The sequence below is a fragment of the Drosophila teissieri genome, chromosome 3L (genome assembly GCF_016746235.2).
Source record: "Drosophila teissieri strain GT53w chromosome 3L, Prin_Dtei_1.1, whole genome shotgun sequence".
NCBI classification, from domain to species: Eukaryota; Metazoa; Arthropoda; class Insecta; order Diptera; family Drosophilidae; genus Drosophila; species Drosophila teissieri.
The window spans coordinates 10,792,376-10,809,468 of NC_053031.1; the positions used below are offsets into that span (position 1 = coordinate 10,792,376).

General features: G+C 38.3%; 1 protein-coding gene across 1 annotated transcript; it reads left to right on the plus strand.

Moving 5' to 3' along the window:
• Nucleotides 1-7,216: 7,216 nt before the first annotated feature.
• LOC122615895 (protein scylla) lies at nt 7,217-10,967 on the plus strand. The gene is made up of 2 exons (XM_043791065.1): nt 7,217-7,876; nt 8,675-10,967. The coding sequence occupies exons 1-2, from the start codon at nt 7,807-7,809 to the stop codon at nt 9,463-9,465; spliced, it is 861 nt and encodes a 286-aa protein (XP_043647000.1). The 5' UTR covers nt 7,217-7,806; the 3' UTR covers nt 9,466-10,967.
• The last annotated feature ends 6,126 nt before the right edge of the window (nt 10,968-17,093 follow it).

The window sequence follows — 17,093 nt, forward strand, 5'->3', positions numbered from 1 at the left end:
TTGCCAAGCAGAAAATGAACTATTGATGGAAAAAAAAGCTGACGGCGAATGCACAACACAGGCAAAAGGCACAAAAGATACAAAAGATACATGGCATGACTTTGTAGCAGATACAAATACGGGCCACCTTCTCTAACCGAAAATTTCCGAGGGCTTCAGTTACGGAAAAAGTGTTCTTTCACGTTTAATATCTACCAAAATACATAGATATAAATAGGCGAACTAAAATATGAAGCATTGTAGTTAATGAAGAGCACGTTATAGTATGTATCTTCATATTGTAAATGCAATATTTTAAAGTATCTTATATGGAAGGTAAAGTATCTGTTAGATATTTTCATCACTATCTGTATATTTATTACAAATGAACGAACCTATTGGCATCTTCTACTGCAAAGTCACACAATTATCTCCATCGTTATGCACACGCTTAATAAATTTAGAGATAACAAGTTCTCCATTCTGCAGGTTAAGGATTGCAGAAAAGTATCTTTAAGATGCAGCCTAGGCAGTTTCACCTGTGTGGGTGCACGTACGTACGTGTGGGTGCATCTGTGTGCAGAATAAAACAGATGATTGCCCATAAGCAAAACGAACAACAACAAAGGCCGGCCGGGCTCCAAAGTGCTATCTCTCTCTCTCTCTCTTTCTCGCTCTCTCTCTCTTTTTGGGGGCCCTCTCTTCGCTCTGTTGCAGCGGCGAAACAAAAAATAAATAAATAAATAACCAGCTAAAAAATAAAAGAAGAGAAAGACCAACAACAAGCAAACAGCAACACAAACACTTACTGCACACACTCACACACACTCGCACACATTTGCACACACTTGCACACACCAACACTTGCGCACACACACAGTGGGGCACAAATGGGAAAGATATGAAAATGAAACGTTGCCGTTGAGCAACTTGATTCCAATGGACGCGGCTCACTCAGTGAGTGAAAATTGGCAACGGCGCACAAGAGCCGTGTGTGCAGGCAATAAGAAAAAACCAACAACAACAGCAACAACAACGGCCACAAACAACACGGCAACAGCAGCAGCAGCGGTGGCAGCAACAACAACAACAGTAACAGCTGAGGCAGCAACAAAACCCTAGGCATAATACATATACTTACTTACCTACCCACCTAGCTGTATCCCAAGATATATGTATATATGTGACTATCTATCCAACTTGCCACATACATAGTTGCACACAAACAGCGGGCGCCAAATAAATAGGCGCTACCCTGTTTAAACAATGGAAGTCAATAGAAATAGAATTGGTACACTTGTGGAACAGTTCTTCTTAGTTGCAAATGCTGAAAAATATAGTTTTATATTCAATTCTATCTATTTACAGGGTATATTAACTTTGTAGTATATTCACTAAACTTAGACTTAGAACATTTCTAATTAGGTTGTTTTTGCCACCCGAAATAATCAAAACAACTGAGTGCGCTAAACAAGTTAGTCTGTTTATTAAAACACGCTAAAAATTCAATAACAAACGTTAAAAGGTTGTTCCACTTGCTACCCCGTAAAAAGTGAAGGAACGATTAGAAGTATCTGCAATCAGTCGTTCTGCAATATTTTTGGATTCCTCTATGTACATATGTTTGTATGTTTGTATCTCTAATTTTAAAATAAAGTGCCATGCACCGATAGAGTTTTTAATCAAGAAAGGTTAACCACCCGTGATATCCGTTGACCGATAATGGTTACTATTCCCAAAAAAACGTGTGATTGTGAACCTTAGATTTACTGACATCGCTATAAAGTTTATCAAGTTGATATGAAAGTTCGGCATCGTAATGCTTAATATTGGAAAGAATCTTTTTTTATGGAGCATAATGAATAAATAAATAAATAAATAAAAAAACTGTTTCTAAACTTTAACTTTACCTAGTTTCCAACATCTCAACAAACTATCGAAAAAAATAAAAAAGCTATAAATTTTAGTGCATTTACAACCAACCAAAGTTAAAAAGTTAAGCTCATAGGCTGGATTTGATCATTATCAATATTATTTTGGCCCCCTTTGTACTGCTGCATGTATGTGTGTGCTTGCCGGTGTGTGCGTGTGTTTTTGGGGGGCGCGTTGACTGCGCGAAACGAGTTGGAAAATCAAGATATACATATACGCACATACATACGTACGTACGAATACATGCCTGTTTGTATGTATTTCACTGGCTGCGCTTGGAGCCGCGCTGCCCGCAGCGACGTCGGCAGAGGGCAGCGGCTGATTTTGTGTACACAATGCAAAATACACATACAGTTGCACATAGGCGGAGCTGGTTTGTTGCGGGGGGTAGTGGGAGGCTCGGCTCAGAAACATATGATGAGCGAAACAGCTGCAAACTCAAAGAAAAAGAGAGCCAGTAAAATTACTGCAAGTTTTGAGCAGAGGCAGACAGAGAGAGAGAGAGCGAGAGAGCAGGGCAATAAGTGCAACTAAAACAGCCAAGTAATTTAGCAAGCCATTAATTAACGTTGAGTGCATTCAGAAATGCAGTAAAAAACTATAGTTATGGCACTTTTCAGCAGGAAAAGCCAATAAGAGAGCCTGTTCCAGTTAACTTGTTTCACCGACCAGCTGTGAGCGAAAGAGAGGCGCTGCTGCATCAGCTGTGAAAGAAACAAACGAGTATAAGTGTACTCTTTTTAGGAGAACTCAAGAGCGCCACTTACATGTGAAGCGCTCTTGAGTGGTTTACGAAAAGCCGAAAGAGCGCACGAACGTATGTTATTTTTCACTCAAAGCACCGATTTAAGCAAAAGAGAATTTGAGACAAAAAGTATTACAAAATACAGATTATTTAAAGCAGTAATGAAAAGTAGCGAGAGAATAGAATCTCATTTGGCACATAAATAAATAATAAATAGGCGACTTATTTGCATAGTTACATTTTCCGAGGCGAAATATAAAGTAAAGAGAAAACTTCTGGCCAGTTTTGTGCTGCGAATTCGAATTCGTTTGCATAAATCAATTATGCATCTGTGGGACACTTTTGTCCGCAGACATCTCAATTCAATTGAAATCTAATTTGTGCTCTAATTTTAGGCATTTTCTTTCCCCCGAAGACAAGCTGCCAAATCATTTTCGTTTTCCTTGCGGAAAATTGTCACACTCCATCTCGCTCGCACTCGCACGTTTAGTTGGTCACGTCGCCGGTGCAAAGGAAACTCTGGCCGCTAGGTGGCGCCACGCATGCCGTTTTGTATCTCGTTTTTCGGTTTTCGTTGAGCAGAAAAATATATCTTGCAGTTCGCTTGAAAATTCAAGGTGATAAAATTAAATATTATTTATTTTATTAAAAATGATACTAATACAACAAATAAACCTGGAATTAAACTACTGATTCTACTGATGAAGTATATTCATATTTATTTTTATAGATATCAGTTAATTTCAGTAGATTTCTTAATTTTCATTCACCTTTTATCAACATCTCGAAATGACGAACAGTGAATATCCGCCCACGTCAGCGTTTTTTATCTGCCAAATGCGAATGATTTTCGCTTTTCAATTGCAAATCGCCGTTATCGCAGTGGATCGATCAAACACCTTTATCAAATTAGCTTATCGCCATTTGTTTCCCATTTCCATTTGGCTGTCATAAATTACTTGCCAAATTCCTTGGCATTAACTTTGCCCGACAGCCCGGAAATCTATCTATCTATCTACATTCATACATACATATATCTGCATATCTGTATACCTGGTTCTGAATAAAGACTGAATCTGAATCTGAATCTGAAGACTTTGCTGGCACAATGAACTTCCCGAATTTCTGCTCGTCATAACTTTTCTACTTCTACTTCTGTATGTAGCTATTTTTCTAGAGCATTCCGCAAAAGTTGATCTCCCTGCGATAGATAAATGGATAATTTGCCTTTGCCCAGCGCTTCGTGTTTTCCCCTTGTGTTTTTCACCTGCTCGTTTCGGCGAAACATTTTGGCAGGGCCTCCCCCTCCAAAAAAATCAAAAAAAAAATGGAAAAAAAAATGAAAACAAGCTGAAAGAAAAATCAACTTGTTCTTGATAATTTTCTTTGGGTTCTGCACACGTTCAACGATTTTCCCCGCACTCTCTTCGCTTATTTTTTTAATGAAAATTTATGCATACATATGTATGCATGTTGTATGTATGGATGGGTGTGTGTGTGTGCCGGTGTGAAAATGTGTTGTGTTTAGTAAAACTAATTTAAATTTACAAATTGCCTTCGAGGGGGCCACAAGAGCGAAAGCCAAAGCCAAAGCGTAAACTTTGTGAAAATTGCTTTCCCGGAAAAGCGGAGAACACACCGAGGGAAAGTTCTCTATATGTATATGCGCTATATGGCTATATGGCTGCCATGTATCGCAAAGTCACAAAGGAAACAGTTGGGAAAGTGGATTTCAATCTCACACTTGATTGATTTACCTAGCGAATTTGTTTCAAATTTAAATTTGCCGCATTAAAGGCACTTGATTATTGTTTATGCATAATGATGGAAACAAATTGCAATTGGGTAATCGAAATTAGGTGAATAAAAGTGGGTCTTTCTGTACTAGATACAAATCTGATTACATTTTCTGAAGTTCCATCTATCTACTTCCAGCTTTTTCATTGAAATTATGGCAGCAGGCGTCACCAGCTATCTATTAGCCACAAAATAAGCAAGCATATGCCCTATAAGCCAATTTATACCCGTATATATCTGTGTGTTGGCCATAAATTTCGCTGATCATTAACCCCTCGCAAATTCGTCGTCTGTTGGCCGACCTGAATCACAGCTCTTTGTTGTTTATTTTCGAGAGGCACGTTGTGGTTCCAGTTTGTGTGTTGCCTGTTTCTAATCAGGCCGTGCCACGCCCCAATAGAGTTGCTGCTGGGGGCGGCGGCTGGGGGTCGCATTTCAAAGATTGCGAAATTTCAAAGAGTGCTCAGGTTTATCAATGAAATCCTTTTCCATTTCAGAATCAGTTGAGTTCAGTTCAGTTCGGTTGAGTTCACTTTGCAATGTGGCAAAGTCAGGGGCCAAGAGTCAAACAAAAGAAGTTCTCGTTTCAATTCATTTATTATCTGACAAAACACATCTACATAAAGCTAATGTGGCACGAAAGATATCCCAAAGATACAGATACAAATCCACATGCGTGCTTCATGGAATTTCATTTCAATATGAAAGAAATTTGATTTTATTTATTTGAGCCAGCATCACAAGAAGACAAGTTGGATTTCTTCTGCTTTTCTTCCTCGGTTCTTGTTTTTTTTTCTGGGGGCAGGGCATTCATGAGATACATTTCAATCTTTCGTTTTCAATCTACGTGCAGCATTTTCAGCTTTGGTCAGCAAACAACAATGCCGGGCAAAGGCGAAGGCGAAGGAAAAAAATAACCATCAAGATGAAGATGGCAGGAAAATGCATTCAATTGAAAGGAAAGGAAAGGACACACAGCCTTGGATCATGATATGAATATGAAATTATCCCCACATCCAACATACAACATCACACATCCAACATCGCACATTTTCATTTGCTGATGAAATTCTCGGGCTTGGGTATCCATGAATTCATAAGAACAGGTCCTCAAAATAATCGAGTGTGCGAGTTTCATATCAAAGAGCGAGCATTAAATTGAAATTATGATGAAATTCGTCACCGAATCGGAAGAGGATATTTATAGATTTAACGTATTACTTTTGTGGGAAAATGAAAGTTCCAGGAATATGATTTTATGTTCGGAAAATTTGCATATTCCTAGTAACAAAATGGAATGTTTAATTCCTATCGAAAAAGGAAGATATTCATTTAAAGTGTCATTACAAAATGTAATGAAATGTTTCACATTCAGCTTTATCAATAAAATGCACAGAGATTAGATAGGCGATTTTGTAAAACACACAAGGAAACAAAGACGGCAATCAGGAAATATCCACATATTAGTGAAATTACTCATTTATTATTGTGCTAATAAACGAAGTAATGAATTCAATTCAGTATCTCAAAGATGCATTTATAAATCTGGAGACTCATTTCTTGAGTTTCACCAGAGTTGTAAGAAATACATATATGTACCTATAATATTTTACTATAAAATATTAAATAACTAGCCGCAAGGTAAAACATTTACATTTTCCTAGTAGTCATGCCATAAAAATAAAGAAAATTATAAATAATAGTGGCCTGATATTTTTCACCTAACCCACAAATGAAGGCTCGTTTTTCAAATAAATGAGCAGTTTTATGGTAGATAATTTACCCAGATAAGAATAATTTTATTAATCACACTTTTTGTATAAAAATAGCATTTTAATGATATTAAACTGATAGACATATATATTTTTTACGAATAACCATAAAAACGGGCGCAGAATTTTTAACCGATTCCGAAGCTAAGTACGTTGCATATGAGAAACTAAAAGGAAATGCACACTGGCAGCCCTTTTATTAAATATTTAATGGAAGTAACGTTTGCACAAAAACTTTGATTTAATATTCCTCATAGGGATTTTCCTGCGACTTGATGGGTTTTCCTCTCGAGATTTACTTTTTGGTTGCCGGGTTGCTTGGTTGCCGAAGCGGCGAGCGATGTAAAATTTGCATTCGCCCCGCTTCCGTGGAAAAGGCGAAAAGGAAATTCTGAAGATACATTCGTATCTTGTAGCTCTGGTATCTCTCGTATCGTTTCGTATCTTTTTTGCGGCCTGGCAACAGCCGCTATTTGCAGCATGTTGCAACTTGCAACTGAGTTTTCGTTTTCGGAGTGGAAAATTTTTTTAGCCTGCCTGCCACGCTGCCGGCGTCGCAGTCGCCGTCAACGCCGGCAGAGCCAGTAATATGAATATGCCGGGGTGGCTTTTTGTTGTTGCCCCCCCTATATTTCTTTTTTTTTCATTTCATTTCGTTCCATTGCATTTGTAGTTGTTGTTACTTTATTCGTTTCCTTGCGGGAGAACATTTCCAATTTTCATCCTTTTCGTGGTTTTCTCCCAATTCGGGATTTTCTTTTCCTCTTTTCGCGTCACGTACGCCGTTATAGCCCTCTCTGTTGCGCTCTTTCGCCGGCCGGGTTGTAGGTGCGCATGAGCGAGATGGCGAGTGAAACAGCTGTGCGAAGAGCAAAACAGCAAAAAGAGAGCGACGCTCTCACAAACGACGTCGACGCCGACGGCGACAGCGGACCGCCGAGGAGTATAAAAGGCGGCGCGCCGGCAGAGAAACTCATAGTAGCTTCGAAAAAAACACTGAACACAGTAAACAAGAAAACAGACTCTCGCAGCCAGAAAATCAAATGAAGAGCAGCAGCAGCAAAAACGTGCATAGCCAGACTTTTTCCACTGCTTAAATATATACAAAAATCCAAGAAACAAAATTCAATCATTCAACACTGTTTCACGAAGAATTCTATGCTACTGACGTTATATTTTTAAACTAAACTAAACATTTAAAATTTGCCATCAAACAAATGCAACGGACCAACGCCATTTAAGTGATACAACAAAACAAATAAAAGTTTAAACAACATAAGTGCTGTGATTTCCACTACAAAACAACAACAACAAGCAACCAACCAACCAACAAAACCAACCAACCAACAACAAATGTTAATTTAAACTGCAACCAGAACGGAAAGAGGAAGAATTAAAGCAATCAGCAAGAAAACAAACAGCAAATTGTGATAAATTAAATAAGCTTAATTAAATTGTAAAAGTGATATACAAAGAAAGGCGTCGAAAGCCGTCGGAAAATTGCGAGCGAGCTAGCGTACGAACGAACGACTTTCGATTCGATTCGACTTTCCAAGCCAACAAAAAACACACAGAAAACCGATGAAAATGGATGTTATTGCTCGGGAACAAATCATCTACGGTAGCCTGCAAGGATCAAACAAAAATAAAGGTAAGTTCATCCAAAATTCGGAGGATGTCTTTGTCTATAGGGAAGAATCGCGAAGGTTCCAGAAAGATCTTAAAATTTTAAAACTTGTGCTTCTCAAAATGCAGTCTTCATTTTTCAATAAAAATATATAAAGCTTTTAAAATATTTTATGAACATTTAAACTGTTTATCATCTTTTTGAACTTGTGTAAGAAAAAGAAAGAAAAACAACAACTGCTGTGCAAAGCTCCTTGAAATTTCATCAGCAATTAACTTTGTAATTTACATTTACACAAAAAAATGCATAAAAAATCAATTTGCAATTACAAAAAGGAAAAATGTCATAAAAAATCATGTTAAATTGTTCGTCACGTACGCAAATTGTAGCAACAAAAAACTCCCAGCAGCAATAAAAAAAAATGATTTTTTCGTTTTCTTTTGGCCTCTCTCTCTCTTTGGCCCTACGTCTTTTCACCGTTGCCTTTGCCCATCGCTTCACGTTTGCGTGCTGCGCTTTCAACTCTCGTTCGCTGTTGCCAAGCGGCTGTTGCTCATTGCCTAGTTGTTTGTTTTTGGCTTCCGTTTCGTTATTTCTCCCTTTTTTGTTTTTTACCAGATGTAGCAATAGAATTTAAGAGGTGTTTTAAGACGTGCGAACGAAACGCTTTCGTTACTACGTGAAATTCGTTTAATGTGCAGAATATTTTTTAAACAGTTACCTGAGATGATGCAGTAACAAAGAGTTAGGGAATAATTAAGCTCTTGTTTTTGGCAAACATTTTACTTATCAAACATTTTCGCTTCATCTCAATCATTCCAGATTGGACCAGCAGACTGCCACCGCCGTCGGCATACACTCTGGACCTGATGTCCAAGAAGGCCAAGACAACTGGGGCCAGCAGCAATGGCAGCAGTGCTACCGCCACATCCACATCCACATCTACAACCGCATCCACAACCACATCCACATCCAGCAGTATTAAGCACAAGCAGCCGGCGGGCAGCAGCAACAACAATGTTGGCCAAAGTCAGAGCAAGAAGACAAAGCCCAGCGGCAGCTACAATAGCAATAGCAACTACTACTACTACGCTGCTGACGCGGAGGAGGAGGTGGGCGGTAGCAATGATTGCTGCTACGATAAGAAGGCCGTGGAGGAGCTGTCCCTGCGACTGCTCGACGAACTGAGGGCGGCCAAGTCGCGTCATTTGACCTGTACGGAAGTGTCGCTACCCTGTGATCTCACGCCGAGCGTGGCCCGCGAAATTATACGCGTGTCGGAGAAGGAGCCCCGCGGCATACGCGGCTGCACCATCTACATTGAGTTCGAGGATGAGCCGAAGAATTCGCGTCGCATTGCCTCGATCAAGGTCGATCCGGATACGGTGTCCACATTCGAGGTGTATCTCACACTTCGGCAGGATCATCGCGGCTGGACGTCGCTGTTGCCGCAGTTCATGAAGAGTTTGGCCCGCACGATCACCATCAGTCCGGAGTACACGATCACCAAGAATAAGCTGTATTCCGCTGATGGTTTGGGTGCACGCCGGAGCTATAGCTTCGGCAGCCACGCCCACAGTCCCAGTGCGGCCATCGCCACGCCCACCAACTAATAATGGTGATCAGCAAGATCTGTCAGATATGCATATATCTTCTCGCATATATGTGTCTGCGCGAAACAAAAAAGCAAAAAAACACCACCCCTGTGATGATCGAGAGCAGTAGTTTGTTGCAATTGAAGTGCAACAACACGAAGCAAGTATTCGAAGCCACCCCACCTACACCACACACACACACACACATACACCTTTAATACACACACACACACATAAACACACAAACACACATTAGGGTACGCCAACCACACTCTCATACTAATACTATATATGCGGACCGTAAGGCCCGATTTTTGTAATTGTGACTCTCACCACCATTTTACTTAGATGCGTAGTGCTATAACAAATAACTAGAGTTTTAAGTTGTTTCTCCTTTTTCAAAAACGCAAAAGCAAGAAAAACAAAAGGCGACAAGAGCGAAAAGAAAAGTAAAGAAAAACCAACATGAAATTCAAAGACGGCAGCCCCACGAATCAATCCCAGAATCATATTTCTGGGGCCTTCGCTTTGGGGCTCGCCGGTCGACAACTCATGAATATGTGATACTGTTTAAGATGCTAAGAGTTTTCTGCCGGATGCACCAAAGTCCGGCAAAAGACGTTGATAAAATTACACATAACACAAACACACACAACACACACACACAACACACACCACACACACACCCCATACACAAGAAAAACCACAATACAAAAGAACAGATTTTTTTTAAAAATTGTATGCTATATAGTAATAAACAAAGAAACCAACAAAACAAACAAACTTGATCTTGGTAAATTTAAAATTTAACTTTAAAACTGAGAGAGATGATGAGGGCCTCTAACTGTGAATGAGGTAGATGATGAAGAACACACGCTCCAATTTTAGTTAGACGCAGCTTGCTGCAATAAAAATTTTTTAAATTATTAATTAATATTAATTAAAACCAACAAATTTTAGGATTTTAACAAATTTTTATATATTATTAAATGTATAGCGCGTACTACACAACAAATACAACAAAAAAATAAAAACACAAAGAAAATCCACAACAAAAAAATACAAATAAAATTTAAAAATAAAAATGAGAATAAATTAAACTTACAAAAAAAATCAAGCATAAAATTTAAGGCAATGAATATCTCAGTAAATGTGAAAGCGTAAAAAATTTGTAAAATTTTTTTGTCTGTGTAAAACTCCCAATGCGATATGAAAACAAAAACTTAAATGTAGCAGCAAAAAACAAAAATCAAGAAATCGTCAAATAAAATGTGAAAATTTAATTAAATGCAATGCGATATAATTTGTAAAAATTACAATTAACGTAATGAGGAAAACTTAATGTTCTCACAAATACATACATTAACACACCATTCACACATCCACACCAACATACAAAAAACACACACGAAAGTATCTATTACCAGCAAAAAGTATCTATCAAATCGAAAAAAATACCTATTTATTACAAAAAGAGAGAGAGAAAGAAAGAAATAAACAAGCAAAATACGAAAAAAATACATGTATTAATTTTTTATTATTAAAAAAGCAAAAGCGAAAACAAAAATATATTGTATTTAATGTTAAGTTTTTTTATTGCGTAAAAACAACAAAATAATTGTGAGAAATTTGTAACCAAAACAAAACAAAACAACAAAAAACAAACAAAAGCAAAAACATTTTGTGAAAAAAAATCATACCACACATACAGAGCGAAAAACAAAGGCAAAAAAAATTACAAAAATAAAAGCATATAATTTTTCCTGCGCTAGCGGAAAATAATTGTGGAAAAAATTAAAACAAAACGGCTTTCTTTTCTGCCAGCACTGCTGCATCCCAGGGGCGCTCCAAAGGGGCGAAGGGGCCAGGGGGGTGTGGGGCGAGGGAGGGGCAGGGGCGGTTCAGCTTGTTGCGGGTGCAACTTTCTTTCAGCAGCCACCGAACCACTGAAAAGCGGCAACGCCGCTTGCCGCTTGCCGCACAACCCGTTACTGCCACGGCCATGGCAACTGCACTGCGAGAAACTGCGCTCTACCACGCACTGCTCAGCATAAGCAATGCGGTTCAGTTATACACTGGAAGAAACCGATCGCACTGGAGAGCGGAAGACGTTCAACAAACCCATTAGATTGGATTGCCATGGATGTTGCATGTAGCAAATGTACATAAATATATTAATTAATGTTAGTTTTTTATTTTAATCTAAGTGATATTTGTATATTATAAACTTTTGTTTTAAATATAATAAATTTATTGAGCAAATAAAAAATAATTCTTATTCTTAAGGTTTAAATTAGTTTGCGGGCTAGTTCAATTCCCATAGATCAGTGTATAATTGCAGCATGGGACTTAAAAACTAGAAACTTAAAAATGAGTGCAGGGTTCATCTAGTTTCTTTGAGTGCACAGCTGCAGTAGTTACACAAACGGCAACAATCGCTGCCTCGCGATCAGTAGGGGAAGACAATTGGGCAACCAGTTTGGGCTAGGCTTACAACTTTGTTGCTGGTTGTTGGTGGGCTGCGATGGGTACTATGAACTTGGCTGAAAAGCGGCAACGCTGCAATTGGCCAAACTGGCTGAGGTTACCAACCAGAAGTGCAACAATATGAATAAATCTCACCGACTTACGCTGCGCTCGACTATAATCGGCTATAAAAGTAATCTTTAAAGGTCAAAACCTTTTAAAGAGGTTTTTTTGTGACAGGAAAACAAGTCCATAGTAAGGTGCGCACTTTAGTAAAGCTTTTAATATATATTTAATAATATTTCCTTGAAGAAAAAGGCTTAATCCAAACCTTGAACTATAAATATACATACCAGATACTTATATACTTTGATGTATAGGTATTTGGTACTAGGTTCTTAAATTAATGATATGTACACTATAAATGTTTACCTGACATGCAATTTGTATGGGGTGCATGTATTTTATTTAAGATATATTTAATAAATAAACAAACTGTGATTAGAAAAACAAGTGCAGGGGTTTTGAAAAAGGACGCCCTTTGAAAGACTATTTAAATTTGTATCTCAAAGAAATTTCGCAACTCGCCTACCTCAACGAAAGTGATTTTCGGATAATTCGCATATGCAAAGTGTAATTGCGGCAAGACGTGTGCCATATTTCGGCAGAACATCGAGTGTAGAAAGTCATTTAGAATGCTGTCATTCTTCTTGTTATGGCGAACATCTAGCATCCACCTCAAGTCATTACCAAAAACGAAAAGGAAAGCGGTCCAGGGGGCAAAACCGCCAGGCAGTTGACAATATTTTCTTTTTGGACCCATCGCAATATTCGGTCATTTCCGAGAATAGAAAACCGAAATAAAAAGGGTGCAAGTGTACGCGCGAACCGTTGACAACAATATTTGAATAAACACTCTATAGTCTACGTACATAGATCGTATGGGAACGCAGAGATATAGGTATATATATGTACATAGTATACAGCATTAGAGTATATAGTATAGAGTAGTACGTGTTGGTCGAGATGTACGCGGTGCGGTTATTGTGGGGTTGATGGGGCGAAACTACAATCAGTTCCAATTAGATGCGAAAATAGAATTCAATTGTCACGTCATAAAAGATTTAATTGAATCAATTTCACGTCACAATTCGTTCGCATTTTTTGTTGTATTTTTTTCGGCTACATTTCGTTATATTTTTAAGCGAGTTTCGCATATTTTTATACATTTTTTTTTCGTGTTTTTATACGAATTTTGAACCTACGAGACTCTGGTGCGCGTCTTTTGTTTTTCCGCCGAGTCCGAGATTCTCAAGGCAATTTAATGATGTCTCATGACGCGACTGGCGCTGATAATTTCCTTGACTTTGTAATTTATTGGTGTTTTTAAAAATATTTTCGAGTGTGCGCTAGCGCGGCCTACTACTAAAGATAGTTTTCGCATTCACGACAACACGTTTCGATTATGGACCACACGCGTTTCCCAAAATTCCAAGTTGACCACATTTTCGCAGCGTGTTTTCCCATAGTTTCTTTAATTATCTGTGTTTTTTTGTGTGTAAGGTTCTTAAGTTTAGAATCCAGAGCATCTAGCACACCTGCACGGTATTCCCCACAAAAAATTCCGAACTTTAAGACGATGTCTGTCGCCTATTTGCTGTACTATTTAACTTAACTTATTGTTTGCTCCAGGCTTTGTTTTAAATTTCTCCTCCTCTTTCCCCGCTCGCTGTTTTCCCAACGCGTTCCATTCTAAACTGAATAAATAGATTGGTGTGTCACTTTTGTCAACAATTTGCATGCATATTCTCCAATGCGGAATTTCTGTTATTGAAGCACACAAATGTATCTATATTTGTAGACATTAAGAGAACAAAAGTGGCAGCAAATAAAAATGAAAACAACAAAAAAATGACTCGAAACACAAAAAAGATGGCAAATATTTGGTCAAGTCCTCTGGTTTTTGTTTTTGAACAATTCCGCTCTTGGAACTACACATCCCACACTTGTTGGCTAATTAATCTAAGTTTTTTCCTCTAAATTTTTCTATCTTTACTTTTTGGAATTTCTGTTCATGGAAAGTCTGCAGCTTTATCGGATCTTTGGCACGTGTGGTTACCCCAACCAAAAACCAAAAATCGGTTCGATTCAAGAGAGATTTGCGCAGTCTAAGTTTTTTGGATTTGTCACATCAACTTCGCTCGTAGGTGGACTCGTTTTGGACGTGTTCATTATTATTTTTTCAGCGGCACGTGGCTAAGAGAAATTTTCGATCGTTGTCCGGGGTTTTAGAAAATGGGTATATGTTCTTGCTGTCAGAAAATCCATAAAAAAAAACACAAAATAATATTCAAAAATTTTGCTATTAATTAATTTCCTTAAAGCGTCGTTTTTGCCTTGGTCATGGTGAAAATTGGCTTTTCCAAGAACTGGCGTACATTTGAACATTTTGAAAATACATACAAGACTAAGAAGACTTCATACTTTGCTTTTTGGCATAGCTAATCTGTTGTCTTAGACACGAGTGACAGAACAAACACGATCTACTTATATACTCAGAAATTTATTAGAACTACAGATGTTGTAATCTAAAAGTGCTTGATAGTTCACATATATCAAATGATCCTTCGTTTTGAACATAAGTAAGTAAGAAAATATTAGTTTTTTCAGATTCTTCCCTTAATTACCTAAACTATTTTCCGCATTTGTGCCAAAACCCAAGCAAGAAAGGAAAACCTGCCCACCTGACTTGACCCAATTTATCTCGAAAAAAAAGAAGAAAACCCTAAAACCCCTAATCCGAGACAATTGTACGGGCAATCTTCTCTTATTACTAAACCCCGAATTACAGCCTGCTCCCATATTATAATGCCATCAATTCCATTGTAGTCGATTGTTAGACGCTGCTGTTTTGTTTCCCCTGCCAGCCCCTTAAAGTGTCATTATTCCCACAGTGAGCGAAGAGAAAAAACTTGACCCGTCCGTTCGTCCGTCTGTCCGTCCGTTTGTCCGCCTGTTTGTCCGCCCGTTGACAAGCGAGCGGTAAAAGATTTGGGAAAATCGGAAAAACTCTAGGGGGAAAATGTGCCAGAGGGCAAAATCCTCAATTGTCATGTTTCTTGACAATTTGTCTATGGGCAATGGGCAATCACATCAACCGATTCATACCATTCATATGGATTCATACCATACATACATATGTACATCCCGAGCATCCATCTCGTCTTTGACAGTTTCTATGACCTTCGGAATCTTTTCAGCTCTGCTCATTCTTTTCGCCATCGAGGGGTTCGTCCTCCCGCCGCTCAGCCTCTTTTCCCTTCTTTGTTGTAAACAGACCACAAATAGATCTTACAATATATTATTTCGATTGGACACGGCCGCTCCTCAGATTCAGATTCAGATACAGATTCTTCCTCTCCCTCTGCTATTCCCTCGTCACCTTTCTCTTTCGCGCCCTCGCTGAACCATTCCAAGCTGCAGAGGAAGATACCTTTACTTGGTGTCCAAGTTCAGTGGGCACCACAAGTGCCGGCGAAATTATAGCAATCTTAATACCAGTTTTGTATTTGCTGGACGTCGATAAATAATGTTTACGAACTATAATTTGAGTTGAGTTGCGGGGCCCTCAAGTTTTTTTAACCTGGCCTAGTCACGACTTTCCATCCTAATGGCGAAAAGTATCTTTTGAGCTTAAACTATCTTTAGATAGCATGATGGAGATAGTTTTATATGGAAATGGAAAGGCTGATTACTTTAGAATAACTTATTTAAATATATATATATATTTTTTTTTAACCCAGTACTATTATTTTGGACTCCGCAGTGAGTGTAACAAGTGCCTGTGTGTGTGTGTGTGTGTGTGAGAGTATCTGTGAGGTGTTTGCCTGTTTGCATTACGAATTTTGTTTTTCAATTTGTGGTTTTTGGCCCTCCGCTGTGCTTGTTGCTGTTGGTTATGTACTTGTATCTGTATCTGTGTCTGTATCTGTATCTGTGACTCAAATGGTTTTTGGTATCGCTTTAGATTTGGTTGTTTTTCGAAAACTGATAAGCGGCGTTGTTACCAACTGTGAGCCAAACCGTCGACTGTGACAAACAAATGTCGGCCGACGAAAGCGGAAATGCGAAACCCGAGCAACAACAGCAAAATTATGAAAACCCAAAACAACAACGGCAGCAAAATAAATGTCAACAGTAATTGTAGCATTTCCAAGGTTTTCACAATATGAATGATAGCTGCACGCACACAATTACATAAACATGTATGGCATATGTATGTAATTACACTGGCAGAAAATCAGAGTGTTTCCAAGTGCAGCTGGAAACCATTTACATCTTCATCATTGGCAAACAACTTGTAACTTAAAAAGTATTGAAACTTGTAACCCTTTTGGGATGGAAACACAAACTATTGCCGTTGAACCCAGTGACTAAATGCATTCTAAAACAATTTAAAAATACTTTATAAATGTTACAACAACATGAAAATTACATTTTGAACTTGCTTGACTTTTGTTCGCTCTGCATGACTGTGTTCTCGTATTTGTTTGTACACTTTCCATTTGTACCTGGCTTGGCAACAAAGCGACAATCACAAAAGCAGAAGAAGCAACAGCACAACAACAGCAACAACAACACTAATGAACAGCGAAGGTTTCGTAAATCGAAGCAACAACAATACAGCACTTAAAACAAACAACAAAAGTAAAACACCAGCAGCAACAACAACAGCAGCGGTGTAAAAATTGTGAGTCATCTGCAAGTCGGTGCATTTTATTCCAAGATGTGCACAGACGGGGGCAAAACAATAGTATCATTACGATACATTAACACCCTATTATGATGAATTTCATTTTATTTTATATGCATCTATTTTTACTTATTTATTACATAGTTATTAAAAGTTTTTCAAAGTGCTCAATTGGCTTGTTCATGTTTTTGATCTTTTACTTTCTTTTTTTAAAACTAAACAAGATACAAAATACGCTTTTTTCAATGAACCCTTCAAGGTATATAAATGAACTACCTTCAAGATAACATAAATTAAACAAATTGCTATTATTTTGACCCCGTCTGTGGGCGAGAGTGTGCGTGTTTCGTGTTGCCAGGGGCTCGATTCATTCAATGAGCCAACTCCAGCGACGACGTCAGCAGCAACAACAATGGGAACAATGCAT